Below are 20,414 nucleotides of genomic sequence, written 5' to 3' on the forward strand. Positions count from 1 at the left end.
TGTGTGTGTGTGTATATATATATTTATATATATGTATATTTTATTTTAGAAAGGACTATTATCGTTGCCCAGTATTCAGGAAGAACTTTAGCAGAACATTGTGCTTCAGAATTACCAAATATTTCAATCAATTTTATTACAAAGTTTGCTAAAGGTTTAGTTAATGGCATAAAGCATTTACACAGCTTAGGAATAACACACAGAAATTTGAGCCCTGAAAATATTCTTATCGGAGATAATAATGAAATAAAGCTTTTCAACTACGGCTTGTACTACATGACTTTAAATGGAAAATATGTATCGTTTCCTATTGGGTGAGTGAAATTATAATTTATAGTTATATATATATATATATATATATATATTTATATATATATATGTATATATATATATATATATATATATGTTCATGTATAATTTATATATTGATCAATTTCTTAATACATTTTTTATGCCTAGACATTTCTTTAAACATTTCTCTCTGCAAAGCATTAAACATAAATTCCTCAGAAGTTTCTAAATTTTCATCGTGTTCTTCCATTTCCATGGCTTGTTCTTCGATTGTTTCTTCTTCGCCCAAAAACAATTCTGATTTAACAATGCCAACATTGGTTTTGTATTTGTCGTTGCAGTATTCTTGAAACCATTCGTCCAGGGATTGTTTGTACAGGTTTAGTTTTGAGATACTTGCTCTCTGGTCAGCATGGAGACGTTGTAGACATTCTTTGTGCATCTAAAAAAAAAAAAATAACTAGTGGTGTATGGCATTGTGTCTTAAGGCAAATTGCTGAAACTTCCCGTAATGAAATATTCGAGAAATTTTTAATGTTTTCAAATATATTATTACAAATACTGTAACTTTCATTATTTTTGCTATCTTATTGTTATATCTGAGCTAATCAAATGTAAATTATAAATCAATCCAGAACATTAACAATCGTCATTTCATTTCGAATTCAATTAAAAAAAAAAAAATAGTTAATTTACACAAAATTGAAAAAGTGCTCTCGTATAGTCACAATCTAAACGCATTTGCAAATAATTCTGTGCGACATTTTCACTTACACTGTGCTTAGCTTGGCGGCATTTTCACATTTTTCAATAATTTTCACGAAATTGGAAAAGCGCCCCAGTGCATAAACAGTCTAAACGCACTTGGGTGAACATTTGTACCAGAGTGGCGCTTAGACTGTGCTTAGCCTGGGTAATTTTTTGAATTTTTAATCCAAAATTACAAAAATATTTTTTGGAAAAAAAAAATTAGAAACAAAAAAATTTTTTTCCAAAAGCAAAAGAAAGTTCTTTGAATCATCGGACGCTTAGTTCTCTTAAAAACTGCCATTTTTTTAACATTTAGCTTAGTATCTCCGAAACCGCTGGGCCTACCTTTGCCAAAAACTAATAACCACTTTTCCCCCCGTCATTATGAACTGAATGTTTTTTGGATCATACAAATCGGAAGATCCGTTCTCTCAAAAACTCGATTTGTATTTTCGGAACTCTTTGCTCCGTATCTCCGTAACGTCTGGACCTGCCATTGCCAAAAACTAATCAGCACATTTCCCTATCCATAGGAATCGAATGTTTTTTAAACCATTCAAATCGATTGATCCGTGCGCCCGAAAACGTGGACAAAAAATGCGGACATACAAAACACACACACATATTCATTTTTCTGAGGTATGCCAAAATGTTCAGAAACCTTCAAAACGTCGAGAAATGCAAAAATTTTCATTTTCGATTTTCGGACCATTACTATAACTACCCTACGGAAAGTTAAAAAAAATAAATATGAGCGTGCTTCCATTATTTTTTTAAGCATTTGTGAGTAACTGACCAGTATTTCCTTTTCAATAACTTGAATCGCTTCAGATATTTCATGTTCTTTCTCATTCGGTTCTGAATCTTCATTTATCACACCATCACCGACTAGATATCGATTGTGTCTTGCAACTCGGGCATCAAATTTAGCTTGTTCCAGACGGTTCCTGGCTTCTTGCAGAATCTTCACCATATCATTATAATCTGTAAATATTCATTAATATATATAGAATATTCATTTTTATATATATAGAATCTGCTTGGTATGACATCGAAGGGACGCCGAAATCTCGTCATACTAACCGGTCGTCATTAAAAGCGTACTGAAGAAAAACTTTTTAATATGCAAATATGTTACATGTTTCAGTAATTTTAAAGAAAATCCTATACAAACGTTTTAATTAAAAATAAAAATGACACATTAAAATTTAATATAAAATAAAATTTACATAGGGTAGGGCGGGGCACAACGGTCCAATTTGACTTACGGTAATTGTACTGTCTAAACCCAATGAACAACACATAACATACATCAAAGAAGCATCTATCGAACTATGTTCAGAAAAACTTACATACATACGTACATAATTCCTAATTATATGAATATTATATTTTTTACTATTTTTTAAACATTTGTTATCTGACCCATTTTACTTCACATACGGGGTAAAGTGGAACAATCAGGGGGCGAACAGATGCAATTTCTTTTATTAAATTTTAAAGGCATTTTATGCTACATTATTGAACCAATGCAAAATATTAATTCTGTGGGTACATTTGTTACAAAGACCACACAGTATATTACATTGATCTGCTATTGGTCAGAAATATTCAACAGAAGAGCCGGAATAACAATTTATTCAATTAATCTCTTGTAAAATTGCTTTTTTTAAACTTTACTATTTTATTGCTTACACCTTTGCCAAAATAAAGGTTCAGCTGGTCCTTTTTATCGCAGTTATGTGCCGCTTATCTTTTGATAGCAAAGTCATAAGAATAAATGTGATGGCTGGTTATGAATTTATACATTTTTTGCCCTCTACTATCAAATATAATTGTTAAAAAAAATCTAATTTTATTTGTTTATGAGATATCCGTGGTGGGCCATTAATAATTAGTCTACCCTACCCATAAACATAATAGGTTGTCAAATATCTCCCTTCCGCTTTTATATATATATATATATATATATATTAGGGTGGTCCTTAAAATGGTCATTTTCGAATTTCCTTGCTCCCAGGGGCTCAAATGGTTCCAAATAGATAAAAAACAATTCTCTGAAAGTTTTAGCTCTTAATATTAACGTTTAGATAGAGCGCAATTCAATCAAAGTTTTGTATGGAAATAGCATGAAAAAAATTTCAAAAATTTTAAAAATGTTTTTTAGATGTAATTTAGCGAACAAATGAATGAATAAAACTCATTCATTTGTCGCTAAGTTATACCTAAAACATTTTTTTTTAATTTTCAAAATTTTTTCCATGCTCTTTCCATACAAACTTTGATTGAATTGCGCTCTATCTAAACGTTAATATTAAGAGCTAAAACTTTCAGAGAATTGTTTTTTATCTATTTGGAACGATTTGAGCCCCTGGGAGCAAGGAAATTCGAAAATGACCATTTTAAGGACCACCCTAATATATATATATATATATATAAAAACTGTATCATATATATATATATATATATATATATATATATATATATATATACGTGTATATAAAAGCGGAAGGGAGATATTTGACAACCTAATATATATATATATATATAGGAATATATATATATATATATATATATGTGTGTGTGTGTGTATTATATTTTTTAAGGCAGGTCCATGACAATTTAACGACTTGTTTATCTTCTATCCGAGTTCAATATATCGAATTCAAAGAAAACATCCTGTCCATAAAAAATATTCTATTTATTCTACGAAAAAGGATACCCTTAAGGACACAACTTTTTTATGCGTGTGTTTTTCTTATTTTTAGACTTTCATATCAAAAACTATATATATATATATATATATATATATATATATATATATATATATATATATATTACGGTGGTCCTTGTAATGGTCATTTTTGAATTTCCTTGCTCCCAGGGGCTTAAATGGTTCCAAATAGATAAAAAACAATTTTCTGAAAGTTTTAGCTCTTAATATTTACGTTTAGATAGAGCGCAATTCAATCAAAGTTTGTATGGACAGAGCATGGAAAAAATTTTGAAAATTTAAAAAAATGTTTTAGTTATAACTTAGCGATAAATGAATAAGTTTTATTCATTTATTTGTTCGCTAGATTACATCTAAAAACATTTTTTAAATTTTTGAAAATTTTTTCATGCTATTTCCATACAAAACTTTGATTGAATTGCGCTCTATCTAAACGTTAATATTAAGAGCTAAAACCTTCGGAGAATTGTTTTTTATTTATTTGGTACCATTTGAGCCCCTGGGAGCAAGGAAATTCGAAAATGACCATTTTAAGGACCACGCTAATATATATATATATATATATATATATATATATATATACATATATATTAGCTTGTCAAATATCTCCCTTCCGCTTTTATATATATATATACACGTATATATATATATAAAAGCGGAAGGGAGATATTTGACAACCTAATACAAATGTGTTTTTTTAATGTAAGTAATCAGTAATTTTTGATTGATTCCTTTGCATAATTTTATTGTAAAAACAGCCCCTGGTGCTACTGTGCACAAAAGACATAACAATTGCTTTCGTAGACATGGCCACATCATGTAAAATCATGTCGGTCATTATAATTGGACATATTTTTTTGCAAAAAATGGGTCATTATAAGCGACATGTCAATGTAAGCGAGGTCAATATATCCGACTAGACAGCTGTTTTTTTAAGGAATTTTATATGGAAACCAAATTCCTAGTGCGATTACGTCATATTAAGCGGTTGTCAATATATCCGGCGTCATACTAATCGGATTCTAGTCAATCAATTCTTATCAAATCAATTTTTACCTCTGTGTTTCCTCACAGCCTCCTTTGCAGTTTCCTGGCATTTAAGATGCAGCGCATTGACTTTCCTGCATTTCCACAATTCGAGTCCCAAAAATTCATTCCAAGTACTCTCGTAATCGGGAATTGCTGAATTTAATACTTCAGCAGTATCAACAACATCGCTAACATCAGTTGTCCTGGATGTAAATGCCAACCTGGCTGCTGATTCCTGATAATCGATCAAGGATTGTGCAGTACGTTGACTTCCTATTGAACCATTGGCGTGAGATCTGGGGAAAAATAGATTTTGATGCATGCTGTGAGGAATTTGGGTAACTTTAGGTACCTTCTTTTGGATCTGGTTGAGTCTTTGCTGGTTCTGCCAATAGCGATGCCTGCTTTGGGATCCAATTTACCTACAGATATCCGTTCTCGACCTGAAAAGAGAAAGTCGAATTCGAAAACCGGTTTTTAGTGAAAAAAGTCGGTTTTTACTGTAAAATTGGAAAATGACAAATATAGCCAAATGTAAAAGATAGATGAAAGCGTTTTGATTCATGAAATCATATCGGTTCAATAGCATTTGATATTTTATCAGTCTGCAATGGTTCCCAGAAAGGTTTTGTATATAATAATTTAGATTTTTATACCAGTGTATATATTAATTTAAATCAGTGTGATTTCTTCTTGAAGAAGTAACTTCCTCTACTCAAACTTAAAAAAAGAGTTTTAAACCCTAGAAGCCACAAATTAAAGAGCAAAAAACTTAGAATTGCTATATCAGACTTTAAAAACTATTAAGCATAATTTGGTCGCAAGTATGAGAGTATTTTCTATTTCAAACAATAAAGGACACGCCTAAGTAGCAATTCGATAGACGTTCTCAGTTTTTTGAAATCATATTTTATCAAACAAAAAAACAATTAGAATGTTTAAAAGTAAATAATTAAAATTGCTCGGAACAGACAATACCCGAGTTTAACTTAATTATTTTTAAAACTAAAATTGATATTGATGCATTTTTTTATTTAAAAATGTATTATTTTTATTTATTCGAAAACTTTCCTTTCATTATAATAAAAATATTTTCATTCTTATATGTGAAAATGATGCATGAATAACGAATAATTATTTTCAAAGTTATTTAATCAAGATAAACTATTATTTTCTAGTTCTACTAATTAAAATTAAAATAATTTTGTTTGCTATCAATAAAATTGAACAATAAATAAATTCAGTCAAATACTGCTCTAGATCACACTAAATTTCGGATACATTACAGAATATTCGAGCAAAAATTTATTTTCTATATAAAATTCGAAAACCGGTTAAAACCGTTTTTTTAGTAAAATTAAAATTCGATAACCGGTTTTCTGAAATGTAGGATTTTGTATAAACCCTAGTGTTGAACAAATTTTTGCACCTCAATATATACAAATCTATTTTGTACCTTGTTCACTTGTAACTTCTGTTCCTGAAATACTTTCCTCAAACTTTTTCTGCTTGTCTTCTTTTTCTTCAGAAGGACATTCCGGTTCTGACTTTTCACACTCAATCAAACCTACAAAGTAAACATTAGGGAATGCAATACCGGTATTTCGGTAATTTTCCATTTTAAAACCGGAATACCGGTAAATTACAGGTATTTTTATTATCTTAAACAAACGTAAATAAAATTTAATGTTACTAGTACAAATATAAAAAAAAATGTATATACAACTACAACTATATTCAACTATACAATAAAATAGAACAATAAGTTTATTTTATTTAAATAATAATTCAACAAAATTATATCCAATTTAATTAATTTATTATCACTATCGAGAATATTGAGTACTTTTCACCAAAAACAAACTTATGAGTAAGAAAGACTAAAAACTCGTAAAAGATCATATTACATTATTGTAATAAACTGTATTGTCTGTATCCGATTTGTTAAATAGCATAATCTCCAATATTTAAAAAAAATAATTTTCTACACTAATTTAAGATCGGATATTTTGTCGAGATAAATAATAAATTACTATCATTGTTGAGTATTGTTATTTAACCCTCCGTCGGTCGGCGTGGTCTGGCCAGACTTTTTTCGACTTCAATTAAAAAAAAAAAATACTTCTAGTAATCCTATCGACTTGAAATTTCTTGACTTTTCCTAAATTTTCATTAGCTGTCGATCATTGAAAAAATCAGGACGAAAAAATGTACAGAAGGATAATTATAAGGATATTAACTTTTTTATACTTAGAACGGTCGGAAAGGTCTGTCTAGACCACCCATACATTTTGTATGAAATATACGCTTTTTGATATATGTAAACCAGTATTTTGTCTTTTTTCATGGTATTTTCTATTCATGTTACAACACATAGCAAAGAATATATGGTCTGTTCAAAAAGTACCCGGAATTACTAATAATTAAATTTCGCGGGTCTGGAGTGTCTGATTGTCAAAAATTTTTTTTTATTGTGTTGGTATACATGCCCCTAAAGTATGATGAAATTTTCAGCTATATTCACTGTTTACTTTGTCTGTGGTAGTCGCTAAGGTTCGACGTGTTTTTCTGAGCTCGGCGATTTTTACAATGGAAGAATTGAAAAGTCAAAGAATTTGTATTAAATTTTGCGTAAAAAATGAAATAAAGTGTTGCAAAGTGCAAAAATTCACCAGATATGGCTCCGTGTGACTTTTTCCTATTCCCAAAGTTGAAGAGACCCATGAAAGGACGGCGGTTTTCCTCGATTGAAGAAAATCGCTGAGAGTGCTCAAGGACATATCAAAAAGTGAATATCAAGGGTGCTTCGAAAATTGGAAAAAACGCTGGCATAAGTGTATTATATCTGGGGGGACTACTTTGAAGGGGACCACATTAATGTAGACGAATAAATAAATATTTTATATTTATATACGAAAATTCCGGGTACTTTTTGAACAGACCACATTCTTTGCTATGTGTTGTAACATGAATTTTAGTATTTTCATGACGAGAGTTCTTTGAAAACCTACCAAACTTATTGGTAATCGCAAACACTGAAAATCGCATGAGTAATGCATACATTATCAAAAAAATTTCTACCCGTACTGCGTTCGAAATTTTTTTCGGCAAACCTGTAGTGAAATTATATTTTCACTTTGAGTTTTACAGTTCATTTCAAAGGCGACGCACCTCATTTCGTTTTCATTTGAATTTCACATTCATTTCAAAGACGCCGAAAAAGAATAAATATTGTTTTTCATTGATATAAAACAGAAAAATTAACAAAAAAGCAACGATTTTTTTATATTTTTTGATTTTTTTTATATAATATAATATGTAATATTTTTATTATAAGCAAGCTCAACACTTGCAAAAGACGGTAAGAAATAGAAAAAAACAAAACTATAAATATTTTTTACTTATTTGCTTATTTTTTACTTATTTTTATTTACTACTAATAATCGTTAATATATAAGACACCAAAAACTCATTTATCCCATATAAATGCATGTAAAATGAATGGTGGTCTAGCCAGACCTTTCCGACCGTTCGAAGGTGAAAAAATATCCGACCGACGGAGGGTTAAAACAATGTGATGCTCCTATAGTATTTTCAAACTTCGAAACGTTTTCGAAAAATAATATTTTATAATTGTAATAGGAAGCAAAAATATTTAGTAATTATCATAATTATTATATTTTGGCGTAAATATCATTTAAAAAACCGTTACATTTTTACAAAAGATGAAACAAACATCATTATCTATCAGTCCAATTCTATTTATTGTTACACGATATGAAGCCCTTAGTAAAGCAATAAATATTCAGTTTAATGACGAGTTGAGATAATATTAAACATTTGTTTATCTTATTGAATCACTTGAAGATATAGCTGTTTATGCGATTAAGGAATTTAACGATAAATTTGTTCCGAGAAATTTAAAATTTAGTGTATTATGTATCGAATAGCGCTTATGTAAAAATACCGAAAATACCGGTATTTTTGGGGTAAATACCGGTAAAAATACCGCCGAAAAATCGGGCGGTTTACCGGTAATTCGGTAGAAAAAAGTTTTTCAAATCCTTTACCTCGTTTATAAGCCTCAATTATTTCTTGGTCCTTTCTGGTCTCCAATTCTTGATACAAGTCTCTGCAAGATCGTAAGGCCACTCGGACTTCAGCAGCTGATGTTAAAACTATCTCTTCGTCTTCGACAATTTTGTGGTTGTCGTTTGGCTTAATTTTGCTATTTCTTTTCCCAGTTGTTGTCTCCTGTTTGGGTTCCAAAGATTCCCTTCGTGGTGGCGTTGATATTTTGATGTTTTTATTTGAAGTCAGGTAGAGTAAAGTTGTGCGTTTGATTTGGTCAAGACGAGCTTGGGAGTAGTCTTGGGGATTTTCCTTAAAAAAAAAAAACAATTGTCAATTTTTGCATATTTACACCCCGTAGGGTAGTTATAGTAATGGGCCTATAATCGAAAATGAAATTTTTTGCATATCTTCACGTTTCAGAAGTTTCTGAACATTTTGGCATATCTCAGAAAAAATGGATGTGTGTCTGTGTTTTGTGCGTCCGCATTTTTTCGTCCACGTTTTCGGACAGACGGATCAACCGATCGGAATGGTTCAAAAAACATTCAATGCCTATTGATAGGGAAATGTGCTGATTAGTTTTTGGCAAACGCAGGTCTAGCCGTTACGCAGATAAAGAACAAAAAGTGCAGAAAATACAAATCGAGTTTTTGAGAACACGGAGTATCGGATTTGAATGATCTAAAAAAACATTCAATTTGTAATGATTGGGAGATTAGTTTTTGGCAAAGACAGGTCCCGCCATTTCGAAGATACAGAGCTAAATGTGCAAAAAATGTCAGTTTTTGAGTGAACTAAGCGTCCGATTTGAATGATCAAAAAAACTTCCTGCTTGTATTGACAAAACAATTGCTTTCGAGGATAAAAAATTATTACATCTTTTTTTATTTTCTATGAAATATTTTTGTAATTGTGGATTACCCAGGCTAAGCACAGTCTAAGCGTCACTCTGGTACAAATGTTTACCCAAGTGCGTTTAGACTGTTTATGTACTGGAGCACTTTTTCAATTTTGAAATTTGAAAAATGTAAAAATGCCGCCAAGCTAAGCACAGTATAAGTGAAAATGTCGCACAGAATTATTTGGAAATGCGTTTAGACTGTGACTATACAGGAGCACTTTTTCAATTTTGTGTAAATTAGGGGGCAACTATATTTTTGAAATTGAATTCGAAATGAAATGATAATTGTTAATGTTCTGGAGATAAATTGATTTATGATTTATATTTGATTTGCTCAGACATAACAAGATAGCAAAAATAATGGATGTTACTGTATTTGTAATAATATATTAGGAAACGTTTAAATTTTATCGAATATTTCATTACGGTACGGGAAGTTCCAGCAGTTTACTTTAAGACACGATGCCATACACCACTAGTTTTATTTTATTTGACATAGGAAACTATACACTCAGAGCATAGTTTGCTATGTAAAATAAAAAAAAATGTCAACTGGCTTTTTAAACTAACCTGTTCTAACAGAATTTTGTGGAACAGCAAGTCTTTTTTTAAAATCCTGACTTCTTCCTCTAATTTTTTTATGTACAATTCAGGAACATTTTCTGTGTACGGGCAAAGTTTACCTAGAAAATAATAACACCGCAATAATAACCACTTTTAAGACACTTTTTTAAACAAATTTGTAACTTTCCGTAGGCTAATTATAGTAATGGGCCGAAAATCGAAAATGAAAATTTTTGCATTTCTCGACGTTTTGTAGGTTTCTGAACATTTTGGCATACCTCAGAAAAAATGGATGTGTGTGTGTGTGGTTTAAAAAACATTCGATCCCTATTAATAGGGAAATGTGCTGATTAGTTTTTGGCAAAGGCAGGTCCAGCCGTTACGGAGATACGGAGCAAAGAGTGCAAAAATTACAAATCGAGTTTTTGAGAGAACGGGGTATCGGATTCGTATGATCTAAAAACATTCAATTTGTAATGATTGGTAGAACAAGTGATTTGTTTTTGACAAAGACAGGTCTTGCCATTTCGAAGATACAGAGCTAAATGTGCGAAAAATGGCAGTTTTTGAGTGAACTAAGCGTCTGATTTGAATGATCTAAAAAACTTTCTGCTTGTATTGACAAAACAATTGCTTTTGAGGATAAAAAATCATGGCATCTTCTTTTTTATTTTTCATAAAATATTTTCGTAATTTTATAATAAAAGTTTAAAAAATTACCCAGGCTAAGCACAGTCTAAGCGCCACTCTGGTACAAATGTACAAATGCGTTTAGACTGTTTTTGTACTGGAGAACTTTACCAATTTTGTGAAACCATTGAATTTATTACTTTACCAATTTATAATTGAAAAATGTGAAAATGCCACCAAGCTAAGCACATTATAAGTGAAAATGTCGCACAGAATTATTTGCAAATGCGTTTAGACTGTGACTATACGGAAGCACTTTTTCAATTTTGTGCAAACTAGACAACTTTTTTTTTTGAAATTTAATTCGAAATGAAGTGAAATGACGATTGTTAATGTTCTGGAGATAAATTGATTTATGATTTACATTTGATTTGCTCAGATGTAACAAGATAGCAAAAATAATGTAAGTTACAGTATTTGTAATAATATATTTGAAAACGTTTAAAATTTTTCGAACATTTCATTACGGTACGGGAAGTTCCAGCAATTTGCCTCAAGGCACGAGTTACCTTTTAAACCTTTCAGCATAGATCCAAACTTCAAAGAGCTGATTGTTATATCCAAATCTTCCTTGACAGGTCTCACGTGAGATATAACTTTCAAAATCGTGCTGGGATTCAACACATCTTTCAAATAACCTGAAAATAATCAAATAACATCATATGAACCAGATTTATGAGGCAATTCTGCCGTAACAGAGTTCATAAAATAGTGTTGTCACGGCAACGCTCTCTTATACTTGTTCTTGGTAGTGAAAATTATGAAAATGCCAGGCAAATTTTACTTATGAACACGCAAGGAAGAATGTTATGATAATTGAATCTGTGATGATGCAGTTATCATAAGATTCTTCCTAGCTAAGGTTGTCAAATATCTCCCTTCCGCCTTTTTGTATTATAAACCAAGAGCAAAAAAGCGGAAGGGAGATATTTGACAACCTAATATGTAAAGTACGCCTGATCGCACAGCAAATAGATAGACGTTTTCATAATTTTCACTTTCACTATTTTATGAGCTCTGTTACGGCAGGATTTCCCCATTAGTAACAAATTTTTACTACTCACATATCAGCAAATTCCGTTTCTTCACCGCCATCTCGGCAGGTGAATTAGACTTCTTAGGATCACCCATTTGTGTTGGTCGATCATGCTTTTTGACACCACTCATGTACAAAGATAGTTGGTATTTCATCATGTTGGCCCCCAAGATGTCTTTGGATGATGGACATGTTTGATTTTGGGCAAACGTATTGTAACCTGATGAGAAAAAATTGTAATAAATAATTGAATGTTGTGAGTAGGGTATATACAAAAACCGACATTTCAGAAAACCGGTTTTCGAATTTTAATTTTATTAAAAAACCGGTTTTAGCCGGTTTTCGAATTTGGTGTAGAAAATAAATTTTAGCTCGAATATTCTGTAATTTATCCACAAATTGAGTGTGATTTAAAGCAGTATTTCACTGGATTTATTTATTGTTCAATTTTATAGATAGTAAACAAAATTATTTTAATTTTAATTAGTAGAACTAAAAAATAATAGTTTATCTGGATTAAGTAACTTTGAAAATAATTATTCGTTATTCATGCATCATTTTCACATATGAGAATAAAAATATTTTTATGATAGTGAAAGGAAAGTTTTCGAATAAATTAAAATAATACATTTTTCAATAAAAAAATCATTAAATTAAAAAAGAAATTAGATACATGTTGATACAAACTTGTTAATATCAATTTTAGTTTTAAAAGCAATTAAGCTAACCTCGGGTGTTGTCTGTTCCGAGCAATTTTAATTAATTACTTTTAAACATTCTAATTGTTTTTTTGTTTAATAAAATATGATTTTAAAAACTCAGAACGTCTATCGAACGTGTCTTTTGTTTACTCGCGATATTTTCTGAACTAGAAAATACTCTCCTACTTGCGACCTATATATGCCTAATTGTTTTTAACGCCTGATATAATAATTCTAAGTTTTTTGTTCTTTAATATGTGGCTTCTTTTTTAAGTTTGAGTAGTGGATGTTACTTCTTCAAGAAGAAGTCACACTGATTTAAATTAATATATACACTGGTATAAAAATCTATATCATTATATACAAAACCTTTCTGAGAACCATTACAGTCTTATAAGATATAAAATGCTATTGAACCGATATGATTTCAAGAATCAAAACGCTTTCATCTATCTTTTATATTTGGCTATATTTGTTATTTTCCATTTATACAGTGAAAACCGACTTTTTTCACTAAAAAACCGGTTTTCTAATTCCATAATTTTCACCGAAAAACCGGTTTTTAAGACCGGTTTTTGAAAACCAACAAACCCTAGCTGTAAGGCTGGTTTTCTGGTGGTTTACCTGCCAGATCCAGTAGATGTATAGTTGCTTTTGTCAGTACTGGATTTGTATACACCAGGGACTCACAATAAATATATATGGTGAATATTGCATTCGCCTTGTGTGCAGGTTTGTGTGAACACGTTTCATCAGTCTTTCTGCGAGCTTCACCTACAAAAAAATTAACAACGTACAATGTTCCAAAAATAAATTAGTTGGTATTGGGATTTTGCCTTGAGGCAAGTTACATGAACTTCCCCCAAATGTGTAAATAATCGACTTAATCAATGAAAAATAAATTAATTTATGAGTGATTAAAAGTATTCCGAGTGGATTTATTACAAATAATTGAAAACGAACGTACACGTTAAATCGGAATATTTTCTAAAAGCAAATTTTCAAAAATCAATATTTTTTTAATTGAACCAGTTTCCGTAGGACTTTAATGATTTATTACGTTTATTAAGACCAAGTATTCTATTGTTATACCAAGTAAATCGTCTAATTTAATTGTAACATTCGTCAAGAAAACTACTCATTTTCTCAAACTTTGATGAATTTTTAAAATTAAACTACTTGTCGTAAGGCCGTAATATTTCAGTAAGTTCTATAAGTCCATGCTATATATCCCCCCCAAAAAGTTCCATAAAAATCGGCACCAATTTTTTTTCAACAGTTAATTACAAGAAAACGGCTCGGTAGATTTTTACCTAAAACTAATCAGTATCATTCCCAACCAATATCTTTCGAACAGTTTTTGATTTTTTAAAATCGGTTCGGTAGTTCGAGGTTAAATGTGGACGAAAAGTTTAACACTTTTTTTCAAATTACAAAGAAACGGCTTAGCAGATTGTCGCACAAATCTGACAAATGATAGTCCTCATCGAGATGCATCAAATGCCTTTTAAATTTCTGAAATCGTTTCAAGCGTTTTTGAGAAAACGTCGATCAAAGGTCTAATTTTGACAAATGCCAAAAAACGAAACCAATTTTTGCAAACTTTGATGAATTTTTGAAGTTAAACTAGTTGTCGTAGGACCATGATATTTTAGTATAATCTAGAAGACTATAATAATATAGAAAAAAATAATAATAAAAATCGTCTAAAATTTTTTTTTAACACTTTATTACAAGAAAACGGTCCGGCCGATCTCTACCAAAAACTAATTAATATCTTTTGAATTTTCAAAATCGATTCAGAATTGCGGGCTTAAACGTAGACGAAATTTTTTTCACTTTTCTGCGATTTACAAAGAAACGGCTCGGCCGATTGTCGCACAAAACTGACAAACAACAGTCCTTATCGGGATACATGGAATGGCTTTTACATTTTTGAAATCGGTCCAGCCGTTTTTGAGAAAACATGGATTTACGGCAAAAAATATGTTCACACACACACACATACACATACTTTTTCCAAATTTGGTCTCATTCGATTCAGAATGGCTTGAAACGTCGAGAAAACGGATTTTTTGATGAAAACAAACTTCTCCGGGAAGTTAAAAATCAATTTTTATCACTTTACCCAAAAACAGCAATCTCCAAGCCTCATACAACTCGTGCACTTTACAAATATTGACGCCCTCAAACCACTTCTCCCGCACGCCTCTGGTCGTAGCTCTTTTGCAACGTTTCGGATACCCATCACAGTCATCATCACAGTCTTTTTTCTTTTTTCCTGTTTTTTTACGTTCTTCTGAACAGGGTTTGAGCAAATCGCACCACGTCCAATCGTCCAATTCGATGAAACTTATACGAAAGGCGACTCTGGCCAAATTTTTGTCACAAAGATCTTGTTTGGCTTTGAAAAGATCGGAGATTAGGCGGAATGTGATGCCGCGATTTTGGTAGTCGCATCTGGAGTTGGTCAGGGTGAAAGATTTACCTGTGAAAAAATAATAAGTAGTTGAATCTGTGTAATTAAATTTAATTTTAAATGGTTTCTCAATTTACCTGAATTGGTTTGTCCATTGCACATTATGAGAACGTTGTTCCCTTTTAGGGCAGAATCTATGACTCCATTTGTACTGCAATTATAAACTTCATCTTGTGTTGAATCCTGTAAAGATACGTTTTTCTGGTGATAATTGGGTAAAATGATAAAGTAACTGGTGATGTTTGCAGAAAAATTAAGGAAAACCTTGTCAATTCAGTTGAGTTACAATTATCAATATATATTATTAACTTCCCGAAGGAGAAGTTTATGTTTTCATAAAAAAATCCGACTCGCTAATTTTTCTCGACGTTTCAAGCCATTTTGAATCGAATGAGACCAAATTTGGAAAAAGTATGTGTGTGTGTGTGCGTGTGTGTGAACAGATTTTTTTTGCCGTAAATCGACGTTTTCTCAAAAACGGCTGGACCGATTTCAAAAATTTAAAAGCCATTCGACGTATCTCGATGAGGCCTATCGTTTGTCAGTTTTGCACTACGATCGACCGGGCCGTTTCTTTGTAAATTGCAGAAAAGTGAGAAATTTTTCGTCCACGTTTTAGCCCGTAATTCTGAATCGATTTTGAAAATTCAAAAACCGTTCGAAAGATATTAGTTGGGAATCGTGCTGATTAGTTTTTGGTAAAGATCGGCCAGGCCATTTTCTTGTAATAAAGTTTACACAAAAAAAAAATCGACGATTTTTATGATTTTTTTTTTGACGGTAGATACCATAGTCTTGTAGATCATACTAAAATATTTTGAACAAGTCGTTTAATTTTGAAAATTCGTCAAACTTTGCAAAAATTAGTATCGTTTTTTGGCATTTGTCAAAATTAGACCTTTGATCGACGTTTTCTCAAAAACGCCTGAACCGATTTCAGAAATTTAAAAGGCATTTGATGTATCTCAATGAGGACTAAAGTTTGCCAGTTTTGTGTGACGATCTGCCGAGCCGTTTCTTTGTAATTTGAAAAAAAGGACTTTTCGTCCACATTTAACCTCAAACTACCGAACCGATTTTGAAAAATCAAAAACTGTTCGAAAGATATTAGTTGGGAATGATACTGATTAGTTTTAGGTTGAAACTGTTGAAAAAAAAAATTGAAGCCGATTTTTATGGAACTTTCTTTGAAATTAACACAATACCTAAGTGCAACTGTTTTTTTTTCAAAATTTTTATATAGTAGTGTATAAAGCTATGTATATGTAATCGTAGTAAATTTCATCTAGTTTATGCTGAGCTAACTAAAAAAGAACAAAATTCTCGAGTTATTTGACAATATTTGAAAAAGTACCTCAAATTATTAAAATTCATAAAGCAAGTTCATACTATGATTTTGTTTCTCAAATTTCTTGTACCAAAGTGTATGAAGCTGTGTATATGCAAATTCAAGAAATTTTATCTAGTTTCTGCTAAGCTAAATTAAAAAGTCTGCCCAAAACAAAATTTTCAAGATATTTAATCAATTGCAGAAAGTGTCTTAAATTTAAATGGTGCAAATTTTCAAATACATAAGAGTGGGTTCAAACTTGATTCATTTTCTCAAAATTTTTTTACCAAAGATTATAAAACAGCTTATGTACAAATGTAGTAAACTTTATCTACTTTTTGTTACTTTAATTAATCAAGGGTGTACGGAACAAAATTTTCAAGTTATTTAAAGAAATATAAATATTTTTTATATATATTATGGTCTTATAGAACTTACTTAAATATTGCGGCCGTACGACAAGTAATTTAATTTAAAAAATTCATCAAGTTTGAGAAAATGAGTAGTTTTTTTGACGTTTGTTAAAATTAAAATTAGACGATTTACTTGGTAATGATTTACCTGAAATAGTCCATTGCTTTGGAACTTCCAGAATCTCATAGACCCAAAAAGTTGATTTCTGGTGCTTTTGTAGTAATCAGGCATAAATGGAACATAAACAGATTTATCTTCAACGTTTTTCTTGAATAAATTCCAACAAGTAATATTTTTGGTCATCAGCCTGATGAAGAAGGAGCTGGTGGAAATTTCTGAATCGGTTTTGTCATCCTTTTGGTCGTCTGGGAGAGATAAATAGATAGAAAAACAATATGCTTTGATTTTAAAAGTTTAAAGAAATTTTGGATTATTATTTCTTTACCTTCGATTTTATATCCTTCCTGTTCGAAAATATATTCGTGCATGTTGCATTTATTTTCTGCAACGTTCATGGTCACTTTTGAGGACGTCCAAATAATTTTATAAAAATATTTTGCAAAAAAATAATGACAGAGAGTTTAAACTAATTTAAAAAATGACAACTTGATTGTCTAAATTTATAATAATTGTCGACTAATGGTAAATAATTAAATTTTATGAATATATTTAGTTATTAGAAATTTACTGTCAATTTATGTGTGTCAATTTACAGATAAAATTATATTTGTTTGACATTTTTTGAGTTTTGCGATTTTTTTGCGAAAGTTTTGATTTTTTATTTTATTTTTTTTTTAGATATCCTAAGTACATGGCTCCTGAAGTTTTATTAGGAGGCCCTCAGGGCGATAATTATGGACCGAAAACCGATATTTGGACAATAGGTAATAAAATTTATATATATATATATATATATATATATATAATTTTATTTTTTTCTATAGGTTTAATAATATTAGAACTAAGTCTGCAGTGTATAGTTTGGCCAACTCTTAAACTACCACAGGTATGAATTACTTGAATTAATTTTCATTTATTACTAAATCTTGTATTTTATTGTTCTTATTATTATTTCAGATAATGAGAAAAATTTTAAGTCTTTTGCCAAATAAAAACATTCCGGAAAGAATTGCAAGCGAGCACAATTTACTAGAAAAATACCAGGTTAGAATAAAAAATACTTGTTTATGGTTGATTCTCAATACATTTACTACACTTTGAATTCTAAACACCGATCGATACGTAATTAGTAAATTTATTTATTAAAAAGATTTAGTAACTCACAATGTGCTATCTTTAATTAATGTATTTATATATATATATATATATATATATATATATGAGTAATTTTTACGTGCTAGGCGTAATATGTTAAATGCCTAGTTTTGCGACTAACTGAATACTAAATTTATAAACTAAAAATATATGAAATTTATTAAAAGTGCCTGAAAGGGGGAGTTCACAAATATACTCTAATACAACTATAAAATCAGGAAAATTTCTATAATTCGTTTAAAACGAATTGTAGCAATAAACATTGTCTATATCTTTGGAAAGGTAAATGGATTTATAATCATGACAAAATTAATGCATAAATCAGTATTCTTTTATATTGAAAAGAATTTATAATAATAATAGAATTGAAAGATACGACTTACTAATATTAAAATTAGATACGAGAATACTTATATCCGGTGCCTACATAAAGTATATATTGTTGTAATTTTATAAATATTTAAATCGAATTCTTAACAAAAATGATAATAAAAATATTTCAAAAGAATCCTTTAAAATGTTAAGTAATTAACTAGACTTTAAGGCAAGTTGTCTCTAGTTTTGTAAATGTGTAAATAATAATGTTTTGTTATATGCATATATAGGTTTTTTTAAAAAAATCTATAATTGACTTTCTGTAGGTTAGGTGATAGTAATCATACAAAAACAAAAATATCTTTACATTCTAGATTTGATTCTGAACATTTTGGGCATACCTTAGAAAAAATGGATGCATGTGTGTGTATGTTCGGATACAAATTTTCGACGATTTCGGGAACACTGTTCAATAGATTTTAATAATTTAGAAAACATTTGATTCCTATTGATAGTGAGATGTACTGATTAGTTTTTGGCGAAGGCAGGTCTAGCCGTTTCGAAGTGCCAAAAACAGTAACTTTTAAGTGAACAAAGCGTCCGATTTTAATAATTCAAAAAGCATTTTACTTGTATTGACAAGATGAAGAAGTGAATAAATTTTTGGAAAGGCAGGCCTAGCGGTTTTGGAGATCTAGTAAAAGAGTAGAAAAAATGCCATTTGGCGATCAAAAATGATCATTAGACATATGCACATCAAATTATCAGATATTTTGAAAATAAGTATAAACTTTGATGAAATTGCAATGGGGCGCTTATTCGCTGTGATATTTCTTCTCTAAAATAGCCGCACAGCACGATTGCTTTAAAAATAATCAAATATTTCAAAAAATTTAAAGTATAAAAATATTTTGAATATAAAAAGAATTCAAACTTTTCAAAAAAGTCAAATTTTTTTAAACATTTCAGAATTCTTATTTTTTTTCAAGTTTTCAAAAAAAATTAAAAGTTCAAAAAAAAAAAAAAATGGGACGGGAAGTTCTAGCAGTTTGCCCTAAAACACGATACCATGCACAACTAGTTTCTTATGGGGGTTTATAGCAATAGGAATGAAACTAGAGTTGACTTTGTGATTATACGAAAAATTATATATATATATATATATATATATATATATATATCGTTTGTTAATATATTAGTATATTATTCTTTTACACAAATTTAGTGTTCAATAAATTTTACATAATTAATTTTTTCTGTTTTTTCTGGTTAGGTATGTATATTTATATATACATACTTTTTATATTATTATATTTATTATCAATTTTTGTATTTATGTAATATGTTTTTTAGATTACTAACTGATGACACACATCACGTGTAGAAACGTTAAATATATATATATATATATATATATATATATATATATATATATTTATGTGTTTATATTTTTTTAGAGTTTAGATAACGAGTTGAAAGTATTTCTCGAAGCCTGTCTGAATATTAATCCGAAAGAAAGACTTACAGCTGAAGAATTGTTGAAATTGAAATTGTTTGAAGTTGTTGAGGATCATAAGGTTAGTTATAATTATATACATATGTATATATATATATATATATATATATGTATGCATATATTTATTTATATTTATATTATTTATATTTCTAGACTATATCAACTAAAAAATCCACGGACTTTGTCCATCCTTTGCTTCGGTGTGAACTTAAACAAATTTACAGTCTTTGGCAATTGGCAGGAGGCGATGTGCAATTGGAGTTGAAGAAACAAGGACTTTTGAAAAATAGGCCACCTATACTATCATTGCCAAAG

At 30.0% G+C, this 20,414-nt stretch overlaps 1 protein-coding gene across 1 annotated transcript in view; it reads left to right on the forward strand.

The window, feature by feature from the left end:
- LOC113373287 (TBC domain-containing protein kinase-like protein) overlaps positions 1-20,414 on the forward strand; it is a 33,445-nt gene that overhangs the window by 272 nt on the left and 12,759 nt on the right. The window contains exons 2-7 of the mRNA XM_026613595.1: positions 50-314; positions 17,792-17,877; positions 17,938-17,999; positions 18,071-18,157; positions 20,041-20,160; positions 20,253-20,413. Coding sequence (XP_026469380.1) covers positions 50-314; positions 17,792-17,877; positions 17,938-17,999; positions 18,071-18,157; positions 20,041-20,160; positions 20,253-20,413 — 781 coding nt within the window. The remainder of the gene's footprint in view (positions 1-49; positions 315-17,791; positions 17,878-17,937; positions 18,000-18,070; positions 18,158-20,040; positions 20,161-20,252; position 20,414) is intronic.

Source organism: Ctenocephalides felis, unplaced genomic scaffold (genome assembly GCF_003426905.1).
Source record: "Ctenocephalides felis isolate EL2017-DRISC unplaced genomic scaffold, ASM342690v1 CF-g0.4_SCAFFOLD_01604, whole genome shotgun sequence".
In the NCBI taxonomy this organism is placed as follows: domain Eukaryota; kingdom Metazoa; phylum Arthropoda; class Insecta; order Siphonaptera; family Pulicidae; genus Ctenocephalides; species Ctenocephalides felis.